The sequence below is a fragment of the Cherax quadricarinatus genome, chromosome 57, assembly GCF_038502225.1.
Source record: "Cherax quadricarinatus isolate ZL_2023a chromosome 57, ASM3850222v1, whole genome shotgun sequence".
NCBI lineage: Eukaryota > Metazoa > Arthropoda > Malacostraca > Decapoda > Parastacidae > Cherax > Cherax quadricarinatus.
Window position 1 is genome coordinate 27,398,985 of NC_091348.1, and position 24,119 is coordinate 27,423,103.

Below are 24,119 nucleotides of genomic sequence, written 5' to 3' on the forward strand. Positions count from 1 at the left end.
AATTCAGCACTAATCACGAAAATTTCTTCTTTCAACAAACCAGCCATATCCCATCGAGGCAGGGTGGCCCAAAAAGAAAAACAAAATTTCTCTTTTTAACTTTAGTAATGTATACAGGAGAAGGGGTTACTAGTCCCTTGCTCCCGGCATTTTAGTCGCCTCTTATGGCATGCATAGCTTACGAAGGAAGAATTCTGTTCCACTTCCCCATGGGGATAAGAGGAAATAAAAACAAGAACTAGTAAGAAAATAGAAAACCCAAAGGGGTGTGTGTATATATATGCTTGTACATGAATGTGTAGTGCGACCTATGTGTAAGTAGAAGTAACAAGAAGCGCCTGAAATCTTGCAGGTTGATGAGACAGAAAAAAAACACCAGCAATCCTACCACCATGTTCATGATATATATCTTTCTTTCAACACACTGGTCATATCCCACCGAGGCAGGGTGGCCCAAAAGGAAAATCGAAAATTTCTCCTTTTACATTTAGTAATATATACAGGTTACTAGCTCCTTGCTCTCGGCATTTTAGTCGCCTCTTACAACATGCATGGCTTACGGAGGAAGAATTCTGTTCCACTTCCCCATGGAGGTAAGAGGAAATAAACAAGAACAAGAACTAGAAAGAAAATAGAAGAAAACCCAGAGGGGTGTGTGTATATATATGCTTGTACATGTGTGTAGTGTGACTTAAGTGCAAGTAGAAGTAGCAAGACGTACCTGAAATCTTGCATGCTTGTGAGACAGACAGAAGACACCAGCAATCCTACCATCAAGTAAAACAATTACAGGCTTTCGTTGTACACTCACTTGGCAGGACGGTAGTACCTCCCTGAGCAGTTGCTGTCTACCAACCTACTACCTACATGATATATATATACCGTATAAAAAAAGAAGCAACAATATCTTGATATAATTTGAATTTATATATCCTACCTTTCCAGTTTTAGGAATGCCCTTCTTCATTATCCTGGCTACGTTTGCAATAGGTAAGAAGCGATCTTGTTCACGCAGCAAGTGAGGAACATCATCTTTGTCTTCATCATCATGTTGGTGACCGTGAACATTGTGACCTTCTACCATGTACTGCTCTGAGGCCAGGAATGTGGCTCCAATGTCATCTCCCTCGGCACCTTCCATCCTGCTCACTGCCACCCAAGACTAACTGTTTTGGCTGTGGAAGGAAAAGATTTCAGAGATTTTACAAATGTAAGTAAATTAATGTGAAACTTTGAAATATAGCAGTTTAAAGTACAGGTACTACAAGAGCAAATAGGAAATGGGCTAGGTAGATAAATTCCCAGTTTTTTTTATTTACACTAACATTTTCAGTCAACAAAAAAATTCCCTCAGAAGTTACACTGTGATTTATAATGACTAATACATATACCCTAGAAAAGCTAGATACAGTGATCGATAAACAAGGGTTGAGGCTCGACCGTTCGTCATTGTAGGAGCTGCCAGCAGTCACCGGTTCTTCAACACGCAAGTTATACTTTTGTATCAATCAAATCACATATTACTCGGGTAGATAATTTCCAGTAGATCCTTCATGCGTTAGCCCAAATCACCGACCAGTATGTTTTAAATAAGTGACCCACTGATCAGATCAGACTAGTTCCGAACCCTTGACTGGTCGAACCCTCGAGTGGTCTGAACCCTTTGCCCGGTTTCAAATGGATTCGCTGGACAATAAAGCAGACTGTAAACGGATGGGATTGTAGGCGCCCTTATCAAACACAAACAATAAATATAAAACAGGATCGTACACCGGTAAGCTGCCCTTAATATACAAGTACAGTTAGAAATAGAAATACAAATAGCTAGAGCTTGACTTTAAGGAGGTTATTAATAGAGTATTCAAGAGGTTGCTAGTAGAATTACAGTAAATCAACCATTCAAATCATTATGAAGCTCTGTGTGGTCTGCAGTCAATCAAACAAACGGGCTTCCACATGGATAAATTGTCATTTTTGTGGAAATTGGTGTCACGCCCCTTGTGCAGATATCCAAGAACTAGCTACAAGCAGTATTAAAACAGGGAAGTGTTTTTGGGTATGCCCAAATGTGATAAATCTGTGGACTAAAATCACATTGGTATTAAAAGAGGATAACATCAAAGCTGCTTTCATAGACAACCTGGAAGCCTTCTACAACAGATGGGAACATAAAAAGTCTGGGCTGAATGGTACTGCCCTTGATACTGGCCATGTAGTCAGAAACTGTAAGGCTGGAGGTGATGTCCTGGTAGTCAGTAAATGTGGGGCTGATAGTGCTGTCCTGGTAGACAGTAATGGTGAAGCTGGAGGTGCTGTCCTGGGAGACAGTAATGGTGAAGCTGGAGATTTTGTCCAGGTAGTCGGGAATTATACGCAGGAAGGAATGCATATAAATGACCTCATGGGAGACAGGAGCCGTAGTGGGGAATCAAGTGTAGTCAAAGATAAGATAAAACCAACATTGCAAACTAGAAATACCACAGGAAATAGCAAACAAGAGGACTCCACTAGCAATAGTGAGGATATATTACCAAAAACAACTGGTGGGAGCTCCATTGTTGGTGCTAGGGAGGATAGGAATAAGACAGGTAAACATGCACCAACAGGGAATACAGTCACAGAAACCCAAGGCAAACGGAAACCAAGCCTGTGCACATACTATGCACTTGGTATCTGCAGGCATGGGAAATCTGGAAAAACAGATGGGATGTGCAACTATGACCACCATAGAAAATGCCGTGCCCATATGACAACAGGAAAATGCAAACTCCCTTCCTGTAAGCTTTTTCACCCTGAAATGTGTACCTCTTCAGTACAGGAAAGACTGTGCTATAACTTAAATTGCCAGGCATACCATCTAAAGGGGACAAAAAGTTACAAAACATCCAGGCCATGGGAAAACCTGGGTAGCCACAGCCACTCAAGAGGGAGAGGTTTTTTAGTGCCAGGAAGGAAAAAAAACTGGCAGGAAATGGCAGAAATCGTACACCAAATCCAGTCATTCATGGAGTGGAACCACAGTCGATGGCCTCCACTCCAAACCAACAGATACAGATACTAATGCCGGAAAAAAAATCCCCCCCCCCAGTACCAACAATACCACCAGTCCGATGACATTCTTCTTTGCAAATATACAGGGTCTAAAGCCAGCAACAAACAACAAAATACCTTTCATCCGTGGACTGCTTGCAGAGGCAAAGGCAATGTTCGCGGCTTTCACTGAGACCCACATAAAGGATCACTTGGACAACGAAATATGGCTCCCAGGTTACAACCTATACAGATGCGACAGAGTGAACAGGCAAAAGGGGGGGTTGGCCTGTACATTGCAGAGTCACTTGTTAGCACAGAACTGCTAATTGCCTCAAATGATGTAGTGGAAGTTTTAGCAGTAAAGATCGAGAACCAAAACCTAGTCATTGTGGTAGTCTACAAGCCTCCGGATGCAGCATCCCAGCAATTCCAGGAACAGCTGTTAAAAATTGACCACTGTCTGGAAAATCTGCCAGCTCCTGCACCCAACATCTTGTTCCTGGGGGATTTCAACTTAAGGCACCTAAAATGGAGGAATATAGCAAATAATAATGTTGCAGTAATAACACCAGGAGGAAGCTCTGATGAAAACTCACACTCACATGAGCTTTTAAATCTCTGCACAAAATTCAATTTAAACCAGCAAATAATAGAGCCTACTAGACTGGAGAATACACTAGACCTCATCTTCACTAACAATGATGATCTGATACGAAATGTCACCATATCAAAAGCAATATACTCAGATCACAACATAATCGAGGTTCAGACATGTATGAGCGGAGCCCCAGACCGACATAATGAGGTAGTCACGAGGAAGCATTCACCAAATTCAACTTCAATAACAAAAACAGAGTGGGACCAAGTAAACCAAGTCCTAACCGATATAAGCTGGGAAGATATACTAAGCAACACAGACCCCAACTTATGCCTAGAACAGATTAACTCGGTGGCACTCAATGTATGCACAAGACTTATTCCTCTAAGAAAAAGGAGGAGTAGATGTAAAACAGAAAGAGACAGGTGCTCCTTTACAGGCGACGGAAAAGAATAACAGAGCGGCTAAAAGAGGTCAATATATCTTAAATGCATAGGGAGACACTGGTCAGAGAAATAGCAAGCATCGAACTTAAGCTAAAGGAATCTTATAGGAGTCAGGAATCACGGGAAGAACTAAAAGCCAGAAATGAAATCGAAAGAAACCCAAAGTATTTCTTCTCCTATGCCAAATCAAAGTCGAGAACAATGTCCAGTATTGGGTCCCTACTTAAACAAGATGGGTCCTACACAGATGACAGCAAGGAAATGAGTGAGCTACTCAAGTCCCAATATGACTCAGTTTTTAGCAAGCCGCTAACCAGTCTGAGAGTCGAAGATCAAAATGAATTTTTTATGAGAGAGCCACAGAATTTGGTTAACACAAGCCTATCTGATGTTATCCTGATGCCAAATGACTTCGAACAGGCGATAAATGACATGCCCATGCACTCTGCCCCAGGGCCAGACTCATGGAACTCCGTGTTCATCAAGAACTGCAAGAAGCCCCTATCACGAGCTTTTACCATCCTATGGAGAGGAAGCATGGACACGGGGGTCGTCCCACAGTTACTAAAAACAACAGACATAGCCCCACTCCACAAAGGGGGCAGTAAAGCAATAGCAAAGAACTACAGACCGATAGCACTAACATCACATATCATATAAATCTTTGAAAGGGTCCTAAGAAGCAAGATCACCACCCATCTAAAAACTCATCAATTACAAAACCCAGGGCAACATGGGTTTAGAACAGGTCGCGCCTGTCTGTCTCAACTATTGGATCACTACGACAAGGTCCTAGATGCACTAGAAGACAAAAAGAAAGCAGATGTAATATATACAGACTTTGCAAAAGCCTTCGACAAGTGTGACCATGGCGTAATAGCGCACAAAATGCGTGCTAAAGGAATAACAGGAAAAGTCGGTCGATGGATCTACAATTTCCTCAATAACAGAACACAGAGAGTAATAGTCAACAGAGTAAAGTCCGAGGCAGCTACGGTGAAAAGCTCTGTTCCACAAGGCACAGTACTCGCTCCCATCTTGTTTCTCATCCTCATATCTGACATAGACAAGGATGTCAGCCACAGCACCGTGTCTTCCTTTGCAGATGACGCCCGAATCTGCATGACAGTGTCTTCCATTGCAGACACTGCAAGGCTCCAGGTGGACATCAACCAAATCTTTCAGTGGGCTGCAGAAAACAATATGAAGTTCAACGATGAGAAATTTCAATTACTCAGATATGGTAAACATGAGGAAATTAAATCTTCATCAGAGTACAAAACAAATTCTGGCCACAAAATAGAGCGAAACATCAACGTCAAAGACCTGGGAGTGATCATGTCGGAGGATCTCACCTTCAAGGACCATAACATTGTATCAATCGCATCTGCTAGAAAAATGACAGGATGGATAATGATAACCTTCAAAACTAGGGATGCCAAGCCCATGATGACACTCTTCAGGTCACTTTTTCACTTGTTCTATCTAGGCTGGAATATTGCTGCACACTAACAGCACCTTTCAAGGCAGGTGAAATTGCTGACCTAGAAAATGTACAGAGAACCTTCACGGCGCGCATAACGGAGATAAAACACCTCAATTACTGGGAGCGCTTGAGGTTCCTGAACCTGTATTCCCTGGAACGCAGGCGGGAGAGATACATGATTATATACACCTGGAAAATCCTAGAGGGACTAGTACCGAACTTGCACACGAAAATCACTCACTACGAAAGCAAAAGACTTGGCAGACGATGCAACATCCCCCCAATGAAAAGCAGGGGTGTCACTAGCACGTTAAGAGACCATACAATAAGTGTCAGGGGCCCGAGATTGTTCAACTGCCTCCCAGCATACATAAGGGGGATTACCAACAGACCCCTGGCAGTCTTCAAGCTGGCACTGAACAAGCACCTAAAGTCGGTTCCTGACCAGCCGGGCTGTGGCTCGTACGTTGGTTTGCGTGCAGCCAGCAGTAACAGCCTGGTTGATCAGGCTCTGATCCACCAGGAGGCCTGGTCACAGACCAGGCCGTGGGGGCGTTGACCCCCGGAACTCTCTCCAGGTAAACTCCAGGTATACCAGAAGAACAGTCACATCACAACTCTCTGTACCCCTCACAGCTCAATGGTAGCATCTCTCTGTACCCTCTCTCAGCTCAGTGGTAGCAACTCTCTGTACCCCTCTCAGCTCAGTGGTAGCATATCTGCCTCTTACCTGTAATATACCTGTAACCACTTTCAAGTGTCTTTTTACTCCTACAGCCTAGCCTGGTGCTAGGCTTTCTTGCTGCTTGCCTGGTTAACCAAATGAGCAACCCTACATATCCATCACAACCTGGTTGATTTGCCACATGGAAGAGACAGAGGTCTAGTTTCCTCAGGAAAAAGTCTACCCTTCTACCAGCAATATTTCTGACATCAGGTAGTATGTCGAGCAGTCTAGGCTCGGAGATGATGGTGGTGTTCTCTTATTGTGAACTTCCCTCGAGTAGCATTATCTGCACAAATAATCTTCATATTTAGCATTTCTCTAAAAGAACCCATTAAATTTTAATTATAAAGCTACATATAAAATTATTTTCAAACAGTTTGCAAAAATATTTTTTTATTTAACCCACATTCTTTAACCCTGTGATTGTTTCGGTCATATGTATATGTCTTACAAGCCAGTTTTTGAAGTAAACATACTCATAAATTCTAGCGGCTTCAAATCAAGTAGGAGAAAGCTGGTAGGCCCACATGTGAGAGAATGGGTCTGTGTGGTCAGTGTGCACCATATAAAAAAATCCTGCAGCACGCAGTGTATGAGAAAAAAAAAACTCCGACCGTTTTTTAATTAAAATGCCGACTATGTGGTCTATTTTCGTATAGTATTTATAGTTGTATTCTCGTTTTCTTGGTCTCATTTGAGAGAATGGAAAACATATAGAAACAAGAGGTGACTTTGATTGGTTTTACTATGAAAAGAACCTTGAAATGGAGCTCAAAATAGGGGAAATGTTTGATTTTTGCCGATGTTCAAAAGTAAACAAATGATGTCATTTTCCAATAAATATCCAACTAGCCATTCTAATATGCACTCATGTATGGGCTGACATTATCTATACAATTATTACAATACTGCAGCATTCTGCATAACAGTAAATCTTCTATTTTTTGTTTGAATAAAAATTCAAAATAGAAAGCAAGAGTAATATCAGAAGGGCCTGGAGATGTGACTGATGAACAAAGAAAATGTTATTTTAGAGCCAGGAATGTCTGCATTGTTCATTCTGGACCCTATTTTGAAACTCATACTTTTTAATTTTCGTGAAATTGGCCAAATTGCAAATTTCTGACCATGTTATTGGTAGTTGAAATCGGTAAATGGGCAGTTTCTTGTAATCAATCGATAGAAAAAAATGGAGTCCTAAAGAAATAGCTGAGTTTGGTCAACTGGAACAATGGAATTAGCCGAAAATAGGGCTCAAAGTGGGCGAAATCGCCAATTCATAAATATCGCCGAGGTCGGTAGCTTCGCGAGAGCGTAATTCTGTCAGTTTTCCATCAAATTTCGTTCATTTGGTGTCATTACAATCGGGAAAAGATTCTCTATCATTTCTTAAGAAAAAATAATTTTTTCAAAAATTTTGCGACACCAGGAGACACCTCAGGATTTGGGGGTTGCAACAGTCAAGGGGTTAAGAATAAAGATGATGAAGCATTTAAATGTAACTATTTTCATAAAACTGTGGAAAAATGCACATACACAGTGGAACCTCAGCACTCAAACTTAAATTGGTTCCAGAAGGCTGTTCGAGTACAGAACAAATTTTTCCAAACCAATTTTCTTTTTGGTTGGCTGTTATCACTAACCCTCTTAGGGCCCATGTTGACTTATACAAATGTAAAAAACACCAAAAAATGCAAAGAAACACGAAATAGTTTACAGCGAAGTTCTGGCAGACCGTGTTTGTTTAGTCGAGTGACGAGCAAAAGGTTGACTACTGGGCAATCAGTTTACTGAACAAAGCGTTCAAATACCGAATTGTTCAAATACGGAGCTGTTCAAGTACCGAGGTTCCACTGTACAGCCTCTCTTCACTGGCAGGTCATGTTTGTTTGGTTGAGTGCCAAGCAAAAGGTTGACTACCGAGCGATTTGTTTACTGAACAAAGCGGTTGAATACTGAATTGTTCAAGTACGGAGGTGTTCGAGTACTGAGGTTCCACTGTACAGCCTCTCCTCGCTGAACCCTTTCACTGCAGTGATAGAGAATCTTTTCCCAATGGTAATGACATCAAAAGTATGAAACCTGATGGAAAACTTACAGAGTTACGCTCTAACGAAGTTAGCGTTCTTGGCAATATTTACGCATCAGTGATTTTGCCCAATTTGAGCACTATTTTCAACCAATTCCATTGTTCCAGTTGACCAAACTCATAGCTATATCGCTAAAGCTACTTTGGTTCTATCGACTGAGTACAAGAAACCGCCCATTTACCTATTTCAGTTACCCAATAAAGTGATCAGAAATTGGTAATTTGGCCAATTTCATACACAATTCAAGGAAGACCAATTTCAAAATAGGGTCCAGAATTAACAATGCAAACATTCCTAGCATTAAAATAAAATTTTCTCTGTTCATTAATCATGTCTCCAGGCCCCTCTTATATTACGCTTGCTTTCCACTTTGAATTTTTAGTTGCACAAAAAACAGAAGATTGACTGCTATGCAGACTACAGTGTTATTGTAAAAATGATATAAATAATATGAGCACATTTGTGAAAGCATATTACACCCACTAGTGGACTGTGTATTGGATTAGTGACATGATTTTACTCTAACATCAGCAAAAATCGAACATTTCTGCTACTTTAGTCGGTAAACCATTCAAAATCATCTCTGTTTCTGTAGTAAATCTTCCGTTCTATTAAGTGAGACCAAGAAAACGAGAATACAACCATAAATACCATATGAAAATACACTGCAAAGTCGCTGTTTTAAAGCAAAAAACGAGGTCGGGGTTTTATTTTTCTCACGCACTGTGCTACAGGATTTTTTTAACCCTTTGACTGTTTTGGTCATATATATACGTCTTACGAGCCAGTGTTTCAGACGTATATATACTCAATAATTCTATCGGCTTCAAATCAAGCGGAAGAAAGCTGGTAGGCCCATATGTGAGAGAATGGGTCTGTGTGGTCACTGTGCACCACATAAAAAAAATCCTGCAGCACACAGTGCTTAATGAGAAAAAAAAACTGATCGTTTTTTTGGATTAAAACGCCGACTTTGAGGTGTATTTTTGTATAGTATTTATCGATGTATTTGCGTTTTCATGGTCTCAGGCGATAAAATGGAAAACATTTTACGGAACTAGAGATGATTTTCATTACTTTGACGAGGAAAATGACCTTGAAACTTAGCTCAAAGTAGCGGAAATGTTCGATTTTTACCAATGTTCAGTAGTAAACAAATCACACCACACGTCCAATACACATCAACTGGGGAGTCTAATATTCTTTCACTAGTGCACTGATATTATTTATACCATTTTTACAATAATGCAGTAGTCTGCATAACAGTAAATTTTGTATTTTTTTGTAAGAATAAAAAATCAAAATAGAAAGCAATAATAATATAAGAGGGGCCTAGAGATGTGAGTAATGAACAGAGGATATGTTATTTTAGTGCCAAGAATGTCTACCTTGTTTATTCTGGACCCTATTTTGAAATTGGCATCTTTTTTAGTTTGCGTAAAATTGGCCAAATTGCCAATTTCTGACCATAATATTGGGTAGTCCAAATTGGTAAATGGGAGGTTTCTTGTACTCAGCTGATAGATAAAATGGAGCTCTAAAGAAATAGTTATGAGTTTGGTCAACTGGAACAACGGAACTGGCTGAAACTAGGGCTCAAAGTCGGCGAAATCGCCGATACACATGTCGCCGAGACTGCTAACTTCACGGGAGCGTAATTCCATGAGTTTTCGACCAAATTTCGAACTTTGGTGTCATTACCATCGGGAAAAGATCCTCTATCATTTCTTAAGAAAAAATAATTTTTTTTTTTTTTTCAAAAATTTAGCGACATAGAATGACAGTTTCAGAAAGGGGCCTGAAACAGTCAAAGGGTTAATACTGCACACACTAACCACTCAGACCCATTCTCTCATATGTAGGCCTATCAGCTTTCTCCCACAAGATTGGAATCCACTATAATTTTGGTGTAGCATTGCAGGACCAACACTGGCTTGCAAGCCGTAATACGAGACTGACAGTGAAAGGGTTAATGATGGAGTTCCATTCCTTAGACCATGTTGGTAAACTAATCTGTCACTAAGTGAGGAGCATACTATATTATTATAATCAAAAAGAAGCGCTAAGCCACAAGGGCTATACAGCGGAGCATACTATAATGGTAGTGGGTTTGTGTCAACCATCTTTGATAAAGTTTTAATGTCACCTTTGCACCATTTATAACATTTCTGGTATATTTTTAAATGTTTATACAGTAGTGTACTGTATATTGTAATAAACAAGTAGAGGAAATCAGCTCTAATATACATTATTTAAGTATGCATACTTGTCAAGAGAGCCCGCCGTAAGTCCGAGTCATCAGTAAACAAGTACAGTGGAACCTCAAAAATCGAACTGCTCCCAACACAACCAATTATGTAAGTGTATTTTTGTAAGTGCTTTTATAAGTGTATTCTTAAGGGTCTGAAATGGATTAATCTAATTTACATTATTCCTGATGGGAATAAATTCATTCGGTAAAGGCACTCGAACAGACTTCTGGACCGAAGAAAGTTCGATATTTGAGGTTCCACTGTACGTCAGTAAGTGAGAGGAGGCTGTACTAAGATTTTGGCAAGTGAAGTGTGACTAGCTTAGGTCAAGACCTCCATTCAAATTTTATTAAATGAAGCTAGAATAAGTCATCACAATACAGCAGACTTGCTAGAAAAGGTTTGGGTTATGATTTACGCCACGCTTGTATTTCCAAGACTAGTGTTGTTGTAGCAAAATAAACTTTACTCAAAGCACTTTTATTATGCAGTTTAATATTAAGCTGAAGTTCTGACGACTTGATTTCTTCATTGCATTGCTTTAACTTAGTGGCTCATGCTTGCCAAATTTTTTTCTGAAAACTTTTGGTTTTGGCAAAGCCAAAATACCTTGTTCTTTCTTGATTTTTCTGGTTGCCTTCACCATACACTCTGAAACTCCAAACTCCAAGGCTGTAGCTTCAGTAAACCAACTTTTGGAGCCAAAGTCAATATTTGAACTTTTTATGATCTGTGGGATATTTCGATTCTGTTCATTTCTTCAGTCAGAGAAATGTAGTCTTCACATAAGCTGCATTCTATCATCTGACTAGATGGTCCAACATTCTGAACATCGAGTCCGGTAGTGGCAGTGATTTTGTGCATTTTCACAGTTTGCACTTGCTCAATTTTTTTTGTATAGCCCACTTTATCTCTACTGCTCACTTTCAAAAATTTCAAGGATAATTCACCCAAGGCACACATGCTTTTATTAACTGTGGCAGACTTGTCCATATCAAAATTATCTGAAGATAAGGACGAGGCAATTAGTCTCAGCTATTTGAGCATCAGCTTTACATTTAGAACAAATTTTCTAACCTGGTTTGATTTTGCTCTTTGTCAAACAATTCAATTCGTCAGCCACTTCAACATCGACCCTCAAAAGTCATGTTATGGTTTGATGACTTTGCTTTCCAGATGGATTGCAGCACATCTTTTGCACTGTTTCGTATTTTTTTGAGGTACACTGCTTCATGATGCAAACAACTCTGGTCATCATCCATAAGATATATTTCTGAACATCGAATAAGTAGTGCTTTGTTGTCTGTGGATAAGTCTTTTACCAATTTAAATCCAACTTTCTTGCAATAAAATAAGCTATGACATGCTGATGACAGTTTTTCTCTTTCAATGATACATGTTGTGGGACCACTGTTATTGGCAGATTCCATAGTTTCCATACTAGAAATTTGCTATCAAATTGTCTATACGTATAATTAATTTACCTAAAGAGATAAAACATAGTCTTTTAGAAGATGAATAATGACACATTTTACAAGAACTTCGTTTATCAGCATATAATATGATATGACATCAGCATACAGTAACCTGCTGAACTTTGACCCTTATTTTTTTGGCATTACATGTATATGGGCACAATAAAAAACTAAAGCAACTTTTTTTTTAGATGGTTTAAAACATGCTCTTTCTAAGGGACACAGTCAGAAAATGTTTCAAGGTGACTTTTTGCAAAGGCTCATTGAAAATACCTTATTTTCTACTTTTTTGAAAAAAAATGAAAAAATTTAAATTTAAAAGGAACGAAACATTCTCCCATGTTGAAACTATACATTTGTAAACAAGGTTAAGTCACAAAATAGTAAACAAAATTTCAAGGGGATATCTTTATTATTACACGAATCAGAGAAGGCTAAACTCAGACATTTTTTGAAGAACTGATATTTTTGCCCCACTTCGAAACTCAAACAGTATGTTAATTTAAAAAAATGTAAATCCATAATAGTTCCATTGGATTAAGCATAAGTGTAAGATAGCAAAGTTTCATTTATTCTGGCAGAAAGAGTGAGAAATTATTTTGATTTGAAAATGCCGAAATTTCATAGGGTTACAGTACACGGTTGCAGCATGGTGTCAAATAAAGGGTTTTATCTCGGCAACCATTTCACTGACAGATCTAAAACTTTATCAAAGTTAGTTTCATCAAAATCCGTTTTGGTGAGGTGGGGAGCCCTGGTCCACTTGACATGGAATGACCCTACATGCTCTCTTGGACCCAGGTCCACAAATCTCACCATCTTATTCTGGGTAATTTGCAGTCTGTCAATTTTCTATTAGCGCAGAGAAACAAAGAACACGAATAATCTACAAGACACTGTATAAGAGGTAGATATAGGATCCTGCAAGCCTCAGTAAGTAGGTACTGTGCATGTTTAAATAGGAACTTCAAGATGAAAATTAGTAATGTGCAACATCTGGGTATCTTTATTGTAGACATTTCCCCAACAAGTAGCTTTAACAATAAAAATTCAAGGACATAATTGGAAGAGGCAATCAGTCCCTCAGCCTTGGAGCTGGTGAAGAGCACCATAGTTGTGAAGAGTCTGAAGCCTGTGCCTCACTCTTCACAATTACGGTTCTCTTCAACTCCAAGGTTGAAGGATTGATTACCTCATCTTTTGTATACAGTTCTGTCTTCCAATTATGTCCTTAAATTTGTACTGATAAAGCCACTAGCAAAACGTCTATAATAAAGATACCCAGATACTGCACATGTCTAATTTTCATCTTGCTGGTACCGTATACCATTTATGTGCAGAGAAACTTCAAACTGGCATTTAATTTATTACACTGTTCATCATTAATTCTCCTGACATGCAAGGATCGAAGTGTATACCCAAATATTTTTCTGAAGGTACCACTGTGATGGGTTCCCCATTACATTAAACATATTTACTCCTTTCATTTTCCTTTTTCAGATTTTCCTAAATGAAATGACAATTTGTTCTTTATAATTTATCATCAGTGTATTACTGTACTTTTCTAGTAAGAAAAAGTAGTGGCCAGCAGGACTCGAATGCTTTCTATTATGTAGCAATAATAGACTGGAATGATCCCATAACTCAGTTGGTAGCCCACTCAGTTCACACAGTGTTCTGATCCCTGGTATGGGTGGCAACACTGGGAATGTTTCGTTACACCTGCTGTCCCTGTACACCTAGCAGAAATTAGGTACCTGGGTGTTAGACGACTGGTGTGGGTTTGTAGATGAATGGTTCAGAGAACCGACATGTTGATAAATTAGACACGTGCAACTCTTGGGTATCTTTATTGAGGAAACATTTCGCCACACAGTGGCTTCATCAGTCCATACAAAGGAGAATCTTGAAGAACAGGAGGAGAATGAGGTAATCAGTCCCTCAACCTTGAGTCGATGTGTTCAGTCCATCAATCTTGAGTAGAATACGGCATATGAGCGGAGAAGCAGCTTATAAACAGTATGGCAGGAGAGGTGCAGCAGTCATAGGTGGTGTCACATTTGTTCAATGTGGAAGTAGGTCGTGCCCAAGAATTAGGCAAGCGAAGAATTCCTAAGTACAGTGGACCCCCGCATAACGATTACCTCCGAATGCGACCAATTATGTAAGTGTATTTATGTAAGTGCATTTGTACGTGTATGTTTGGGGGTCTGAAATGGACTAATCTACTTCACAATATTTCTTATGGGAACAAATTCGGTCAGTACTGGCACCTGAACATACTTCTGGAGTGAAAAAATATCGTTAACCGGGGGTCCACTGTATTAAGATCCCAAGAAGTTGCAGTGTATGACAGGTTTGTAGATGAATGTCGGTTCTCTGAACCATTCATCTACAAACCTGTCAGACACTGCAACTTCTTGGGATCTTAATACTTAGGAATTCTTCGCTTGCCTAATTCTTGGGCACGACCTACTTCCACATTGAACAAATGTGACACCACCTATGACTGCTGCACCTCTCCTGCCATACGGTTTATAAGCTGCTTCTCCGCTCATATGCCGTATTCTACTCAAGATTGATGGACTGAACACATCGACTCAAGGTTGAGGGACTGATTACCTCATTCTCCTCCTGTTCTTCAAGTTTCTCCTACGTATGGACTGATGAAGCCACTGTGTGGCGAAACGTTTCCTCAATAAAGATACCCAAGAGTTGCACATGTGTCTAATTTATCGACTGGTGTGGGTCACATCCTGAAGGACATGATTAACTTAAGTCACCCAAAATGCTCTGCATAACCAGGGGCTTTCTATGTAGTATGTCACTGGTGTCAGCTTGGTCTGTATAAGTTATACATGTATCATGTACTTGTAGAAATAAAGATTATTATTACATCAAGGCCAATCTTTATCCTATTCTGCATATATCAATTTAAGTCTAGCACTAAAGGATACCCAATGAATAAAGCTGCCCCCCCCCAAAAAAAAAAAAAATATTTGATTTTTGTATTACATATTTATGCAATGAAGCAATGATCTGATATACATAACACTGTATAACATATACATACTGAACATACAGTAGCCAGATGCCTTACTAGTACGAGATTATTGTTTTTATGTTAAATATCAATACAAGTTAAATATGAAATTTATGTGTATGGAAAAGACAATAAAAGCCAAAATGTAAATTTTTTGGGATTATCTCAAGTCTACATAATTTAATCCAAACTCCACACATAACAAATCTGTGCCCTCAGAACCATGACTCGTGGTTCAGTTGACAGTGTCCTTAACTCACACCAAGGGACCTGGGATCGCTCCCCAGTATGGGTAAAATATAGGGCATGTTTCTTTACACCTACTGCCCTTGTTCACCTAGTGGTAAGCAGGTCACACCTTGGGGAAAAAGATTAAAGCACCCCAACGTAAACAAGACTAACAGTCCCAAATGACAAATGGACTTTGTTGAGTTATCCTGGGTTGCTAACCCTCTATGTTAAAAATCTGGAAAAAATACTAACTTACAGAATTTAACAAAGTCATTAACTTCCCATATCACAGACATCAGAAAGTTATCCAGGCTGCAAGTTCAGTTATAGGCTAAAATATAACTTAAAGTTATCCAGCAATGTACTTTTGATTAATTTTAGGCTCATTCTGGTTAGGATAACAGTTACTAAGTATTCAGCAGAACTAGGGCATTAGGTTACAACACATACAATCTACATATAGCAAGAAATAAGTATGCAATAATTTCCTGTGAAAATTGTTTTTATGGCATATAAAGAAAAATTAATATATTATTTTGGTTGCACAGTGCATAGAGGTGTGCCTCGCACCTGGCAAAAAGTAAACAAAGATGTATGTATATCTAGCAATGGCATTTTCTGTTTACATTATACAGTGGTCCCTCAATAATCGTCCAGCCTGAAAGTCATCCATTTCGGAAATAGTCCTGTTTTTTCATCAAAATATTGGCTCAGAAATGGTCCGGTAACTTGCTAATAGTCCTTCGTCCCGGACGCGTATGCACGGTCTGAGCAGCCTTGAGCCGCCTCGGCCTTTCCTTCCCAGCCAGTGTGCCATTGTTTACCAGTGAGCGACGGTCCCCTCACATGCTCCAGTGAAATATTTCATAATATTTCATTTATTTTAGTGCTTGCAAGTTATTTAAGTGCTAAATAAGCTACCATGGCTCCAAAGAAAGCTCCTAGTGCCAAGCCTTTGGTAAAGAAGGTGAGAAATAAGATTGAATTTAAGAAAAACATCATTGAACAATATGATAGTGGCGTACGTGTGGGCGAACTGGCCAGGATGTATAACAAATCCCGTACAACCATATCTTCCATCATAGCCAAGAAAAAGGAAATCAAGGATGCTGTTGTTGCAAAGGGGGTAAATATACTGACAAAAATGAGATCACCAGTACTCGAAGATGTTGAGAAGTTATTATTGGTGTGGATAAATGAGAAACAATTAGCAGGAGACAGTCTTATGATGTCGCTTACTTGTGAAAAGGCTAGGCAGTTGCATGACGATTTGGTAAAGAAATTGCCTGCAACTAGTGATGATGTGAGTGAATTTAAGGCTAGCAAAGGCTGGTTTGAGAGATTTAACCCTTTCAGGGTCCAAGGCCAAAATCTGAAGTCACGCACCAGTGTCCAAGAATTTAAAAAAAAAAAAATTTGTTATTTTTTCTTATGAAACCATAGAGAATCTTTTTGTGAAGGTAATAAAACAAAAAGTACGAAATTTGGTGGAAAATTGACGAAATTATGCTCTCGCGAATTTTGATGTGTCAGCGATATTTACGAGTCGGCGATTTTGCCGACTTTGACTCCCATTTTAGGCCAATTACATTATTCCAATCAACCAAATTCTTAGCTATTTCACTAGTATTACTTCTATTCTATCGATTGAGCACAAGAAATCGCCAAATCAACTGTTTCAACTACAAAATAAAGTGATTGGAAATTGTTAATTTGGCCAATTTAACACAAAGTTCAAAATATTCCAATTTCAAAATAGGCTCCAGAATAAACAATGTAGGCATTCCTGGCACTAAACTAACATTTCCTCTGTTCATTAGTTACATTTTGAGGCTTTACAAATAAATTCCATTTTGATTTTTTATTCACATAATGAATTTTTATTCACACCAAAAAATAGAAGATTTACTGTTATGCAATACTGTAATAATTGTATAAATATCATCACCATATTTGTGAATGTATATTAGACCCACCAGCTGACGTGTATTAGATGTGTGAGGTCGTTTGTTTACTCTTGAACATCGGCAAAAATTTAACATTTCCGCTACTTTGAGCTCAGTTTCAAGCCATTTCCAGTGCTAAAACCAATCAAAATCATCTCTATTTCTGTAATATGTCTTCCATTCTATCAAATGAGACCAAGAAATCGCAAATACAACTATAAAAAACAAACGAAAAAACACTGCAAAGTCGCTGTTTTAATCGAAAAATCATGATTTCAGTTTTTTTCTCTCATTATACACAGTGTGCTGCAGGATCTGTTTTATGTGGTGCACACATACCACATAGATGTATTCTCTCATATCTAGGCCCAAATGTACCACTCACAGTTTATCAGAGTGAGCTGAGCTCATGGCGTAGATCTACGGTTTGGACACTCACCGTAAAGCCGTAGATCTACGGGACGGACCCTGAAAGGGTTAAGAAGCGTACTGGCATACACAGTGTGGTAAGGCATGGTGAGGCTGCCAGTTCGGACCACAAGGCGGCTGAAAAATATGTGCATGAATTCCAGGAGTACATAAACAGTGAAGGACTGAAACCTGAACAAGTGTTCAATTGTGACGAAACAGGCCTCTTTTGGAAGAAAATGCCAAAGAGGACCTTCATTACACAAGAGGAAAAGGCAATGCCAGGACACAAGCCTATGAAAGACAGGCTGACGCTAATGTTCTGTGCTAATGCTAGTGGGGATTTCAAAGTGAAGCCGTTACTAGTGTACCATTCTGAAAATCCCAGAGTGTTCAGGAAAAACAATGTTATGAAGAGTAAATTGTGTGTGTTTTGGAAATCTAATAGTAAGGCATGGGTCACGAGGGAAATTTTTGTACAGTGGTTCAACGAAATGTTTGGCCCTAGTGTGAAGAATTACCTCCTGGAAAAGAAATTGGATCTCAAGTGCCTCCTAGTAATGGACAATGCACCTGCTCATCCTCCAAACTTGGATGACCTAATTCTGAAGGAGTTTGGGTTCATCACAGTAAAGTTCTTGCCCCTGAATACCACTCCTCTCCTCCAACCCATGGACCAGCAGGTCATTGCAAACTTTAAAGAACTCTACACCAAAGCAATGTTTGAAAGGTGCTTGAATGTGACCTCAGACACTCACTTGACCCTACAAGATTTTTGGAAAGAACATTTCAGTATTTTCCATTGTGTAAGCCTTATAGGTAAGGCTTGGGAGGGAGTGACTACCAGGACTTTGAACTCTGCTTGGAGAAAATTGTGGCCAGATTGTGTCCACAAGAGGGATTTTGAAGGGTTTGGGGCTGACCCTGATGAGCCTATGTCAGTTGTTAAATCCATTGTGGCACTGGGGAGTTCCATGGGGTTGGATGTGAGTTTGGAGGATGTGGAAGAGTTGGTGGAGGACCACAACAAAGAGCTAACAACTGAGGAGCTGCAAGAGCTTCAGCAGGAACAGCAACAGATGGCAGCTCTGAATCTTGCTGCAGAGGAGGAGGAAGAGAGATGGAGGAAGGTGCCTTCTTCAGAAATTAAGGAGATTTTTGAAATGTGGGGTAGGATGGAAAGATTTATGAAGAAACATCACCCAGAGAAGGATGTTGCAAGCCATATCGGCAACTTGTACAGTGACAGAGTCTTGGCCCATTTTAGGGAAGTTTTAAAGAGACGCCAGAAACAGAGCTCTATGGACAGTTTTTTTGCGAGACAGGACTCCAGTGACTCTCAAGGTGGTCCTAGTGGCATTAAGAAACAGAGAAGAGAAGTAACCCCAGAAAAGCAATTGGTACCCAAGGTGTTGATGGAAGGGGATTCCCCTTCCAAACAGTAATTCATCCAATCAGTCTCCTTCTCCAGTCTTCCATACACAAAGAAGAATCGCCAATAAAGGTAAGTGTTATTCTGTTAATGTTTAATTCATCATGTGCCACTGTATTGTTTATGTACTACATCTATATTTCATGTAAAAAAATTTTTGTTTTAATACTTCTGGGTGTCAGGAACGGATTAATTGAATTTACATTATTTCTTATGGGAAAAATTGATTCGTAAATCGTCCATTTCGATAATAGTCCCACTTCCAGGAACGGATTACGGACGATTATTGAGGGATCACTGTACAAGAAAAGATTTTGTTCGGATCTTTTAAGCAGGAGTTATCACCTAGGATAACCCAGTAAAGTCAGCGTGTCATCAGAAACCGTCTTGTCTTATTTTCATTATGGTCATTAAATCTTGTCGCCCAGGATGCGACCCACACCAGTCGACTAACACCCAGGTACCTATTTTCTGCTAGGTGAACAGGACAACAGGTGTAAGGAAACGCGTCGAAATGTTTCCACCCGCTGGGAATCGAACCTGGACCCTCTGTGTGTGAAGCGGGAGCTTTAGCCACCAGGTCACCCTAGTTAGATTAGGTTAAGTTACATTAAGTTTTATATACATAATAATAATATCTTTATTTACTTCATGCCTTTTGGGCAAATTAGGTCCTCTTCCCAGGATGCGACCCACACCAGTCCACTAACTCCTAGGTACCTATTCTACTGATGGGTGAACACAGACATCCAGTGTAAAGAAACCCACCTAATGTTTCTACCCATACTGGGAATCGAATGCAGACCCTCACCGTGTGAAGCGAGAGCTTTAGTGATCAGGCCACGGGGCACCAACAGGGCACCGTCTCATATGTACATGTACTTAAAACACTATAGGCCTTATAGAAGGCTTAAGCTTGCCCAAAATGCCCTGCATAAATAATGGGCATTCCATGTGACTGATCCCATGCAATGTCATGCAACTTTCAACAAACATCAAATGGAAATAAACTATTACTGTTAGGTGGGTCTCATTTCATTTGGTTACATTTTTTGTAATTTGCACAACAAAGTGCAATCTCAACTATGCACCAACCTGGAAAAGACCCCAATGGAAATAAGTCACTGACTTTTCTGGGTTATCCTGGGTTCTCTACACATGTGATGCTATGTATGATAATTTATGTTAACACATACGCTGCTATGATATCTATGATAACACACATGCTGCTATGATAATCTGTTAACACATACGCTGCTATGATATCTATGTTAACACACATGCTGCTATGATAATCTATGTTAACACATATGCTGCTATGATAATCTATGTTAACACATATGATGCTATGATAATCTATGTTAACACATATGCTGCTATGATAATCTATGTTAACACATATGATGCTATGATAATCTATGTTAACACATATGATGCTATGATAATCTATGTTAACATATATGATACTATGCATAATAATCTATGTTAACACATATGATACTATGTATAATAATCTATGTTAACATATGATGCTATGTATGATAATCTATGTTAACACACATGCTGCTATGTATGATAATCTATGTTAACACATATACTATGTATAATAATCTGTTAACATATTATGCTATGTATGATAATCTATGTTAACACATATGCTGCTATGTACGATAATCTATGTTAACACATATGATACTATGTATAATAATCTATGTTAACACATATGATACTATGTATAATAATCTATGTTAACATATGATGCTATGTATGATAATCTATGTTAACACATATGATACTATGTATAATAATCTGTTAACATATGATGCTATGTATGATAATCTATGTTAACACATATGCTGCTATGCATGATAATCAATGTTAACACACATGTTATTTATGATAATCTATGTTAACACATATGCTGCTATGCATGATAATCAGTGTTAACACACATGTTATTTATGATAATCTATGTTAACACATATGATGCTATGTATAATAATTTATGTAACTGTATCTATATATCTGAATAAATTTACTTGTTAAAACTTATGCCATAGGTAATACCCGAGATTACTAAATAACAATTATAAACTATTACCCATTTTTCCATTTTATGTAAACTAATATATGTTGGAAGTTACAAAGATGATATAGTAGCATATTATTATTATGATTATTATTATTATAAGAGTAGTGATGCTGTGTCAAGCTTCTGTTATCTCAGGTTCCTCAGATCCAGATCTCTTGGTTTAATTAGATTTTCGTAAAAGCTTATCAAACTTGATTTCGTTATATTGTTCTATTACATTATTTTATTGGACCAATTATGTGGTGGCTCTTCACTATGTATTAACCAAGTAATCAGCTGGGATATTTTTTTTTTACACCAGAAAGCGTCAGAGACGAGAAAATAAAAATATATATGTACAGGAGTGATGTGTCTGGCAAGATAATGTAGTTAAGTGTTCACCTGAGAGGTGGTGCCAGCTGGCACTGACCAGCTGGCACTGGTCTCCATGGCTCCTCACAAACTCTCACACCTTCAACACCAACAAAATAATTCCGTCGGCCATTTCATCTTTTTTACCCGAGTGTTTGAGCAGCATGGTCAGGTGAGAGCCACGGCCGGCCGCCACCCACCATCCTCCTCTAATGGCAGCCGAGTCAAGATTGGCAGATAATTATTGGCGCCAAAGATGAAAAGTTACCTGAGATTGGAGGAAATAACGGCGGGTACAGATTGGTCAGGAGGAGCCAGTCAGCAGCGGCGGGAGCAGCCTACACGCAGCCATTGGTGCTCCCACACCACACATTACCCACTCATATCTCACACATTAACCTTCTCTCACACTCTACCTCACACTCTACACTCATTAACTCTTAATTAACTCGTAGTTGTCGCCAGGCAGGAAAATAATATATAGTATAGTTTAATATATGGAGAGTTAAGGCAGTAGAAGAGGAGAGTTATTCAGCCTCTGATAACTATCGTACATCATCAACAACCTTCTCCCAGTAATAACTATATTTTATTTTCATAAATCTCATAAATATATATACTATATATATGTGGTGCCGAATAGGTAAAACTGGTCAGTTAACAAGAACTCGTTTAAAATTAAGTCCTTTCTAATATTTTCTCTTATACGTTTAAAGATATATATTTTTTTTCATTTACGCTAATGTAAAAATTAATAATTTTGTACCAAAAGAACCTTAGAAAACTTACCTGACCTTATTATAACAAGCGCAATTTAATTTAGCCTAATCCAACTAAATATATTTTACATAGGTTTACAGGAAGCCTGGTCACAGACCGGGCCGCGGGGGCGTTGACCCCCGGAACTCTCTCCAGGTAAACTCCAGGTAAACTCCAGTAATTTAGTAATAAACAAACATAATGAAACTTTTTTTTCCTTCGGTTCAGAATGATTTTTACAAAATTATTTCATAAACAAATTTTCGCTTACCTTATTCGGCAAGAAGAGCGCTGTTTAAACCAAAGTCGCATTTTACTTATTCGGCAGGACATGTAGTCAAGTCAGTACCTGACCAGTCAGGCTGTGGTTCGTACGTCTGGTTGCATGTGGCCAGCAGTAACAGCCTGGTTGATCAGGCCCTGATCCATCATGAGGCCTGGTCACAGACCGGGCCGCGGGGGCGTTGACCCCGAAAACCCTCTCCAAGCATATACCTGGAGAGGGTTTTCGGGAACACCACCCCCGCGGCCCGGTCTGCGACCAGGCCTCGTGGTGGATCAGGGTCTGGTCAACCAGGCTGTTACTGCTGGCCACACGTAAACCGATGTACGAACCACAGCCCAGCTGGTCGGGTATTGACTTTAGGTGCCAGTCCAGCACCTTCTTGAAGACAGCCAGGGGTCTATTGGTAATCCCCCTTATGTATGCTGGGAGGCAGTTGAACAGTCTTGGGCCCCTGACACTTATTGTGTTGTCTTTTACTGTGGTAGTGGCACCTGGAGTTTACCCTTGCTTTTCACTGGGGATATGTTGCATCCTCTGCCGAATCTTTTCCTTTCATAGGGAGTGATTTTCGTGTGCAAATTTGGTACTAATCCCTCTAGGATTTTCCAAGTATATATTATTATGTATCTCTCTCGCCTGCATTCCTGGGATCACAGGTTGAGGAACTTGAAAAGTTTCCAGTAATTTAGGTGCTTTATTGCACTCATGTGTGCCAAGAAGGTTTTCTGTACATTTTCTAGGTCAGCAATTTCACCTGTCTTGAAAGACGCTGTTAGTGTGCAGCAATATTCCAGTTCAGATAGAACAAGCGACCTGAGGAGTGTCATCATGGGCTTGGCATCCCTAGTTTTGAAGATTCTCATTATCCATCATGTCATTTTTCTAGCAGATACGATTGATACAGTGTTGTGGTCTTTGAAAGTGAGATCCTCTGACATTATCACACCCAGGTCTTTCACATTAGCTTTCTCGCTCTACTGTGTGGTTTGTATTTGTTTTACACTCCGATATAGTTTTAATTTCCTCACATTTTCCATATCGGAGTAATTGAAATTTCTCATCACTGAACTTCATATTGTTTTCTGCTGCCCATTTAAAGATTTCGTTGATATCCCCCTAGAGTCTTGTAGTGCCTTCAATGGAGGACACTGCCATGCAGATTCGGGTGTCATCTGCAAAGGAAGACACGATGTTGTGGCTTACATCCTTGTCTATGTCAGATATGAGGACGAGGAACAAGACTGGAGCGAGTACTGTGCCTTGTGGAACAGAGCTTTTCACTGTAGCTGCCTCAGACTTTACTCTGTTCACTACTACTACTCTTTGTGTTCTGTTAGTTGGGAAATTATAAATCCATCTGTGTGTGATGAATGGTTTTGAAAATCGACAAGTTGAAGATTGAGACAGTTATGCAACATATGGGAATCTTTATTGAGGAAACGTTTCGCCACACAGTGGCTTCAT

General features: G+C 39.3%; 1 protein-coding gene and 1 long non-coding RNA gene across 2 annotated transcripts; one reads left to right on the plus strand and one right to left on the minus strand.

Annotated features, from left to right (window-relative positions):
- Positions 1 to 937: 937 nt before the first annotated feature.
- Positions 938 to 21,871, minus strand: LOC138854398 (uncharacterized; the record flags this gene model as incomplete). The annotated part of the gene is given in 2 exon segments (XM_070097431.1): positions 938 to 1,175; positions 21,758 to 21,871. A coding segment is annotated over 1 exon segment (204 nt), but the record flags the coding sequence as incomplete, so codon positions are not given.
- Positions 1,088 to 20,315, plus strand: LOC138854399 (uncharacterized). The gene is made up of 3 exons (XR_011393603.1): positions 1,088 to 1,210; positions 6,341 to 6,500; positions 19,839 to 20,315. It is a non-coding gene; the product is annotated as an uncharacterized lncRNA (long non-coding RNA).
- Positions 21,872 to 24,119: the final 2,248 nt, after the last annotated feature.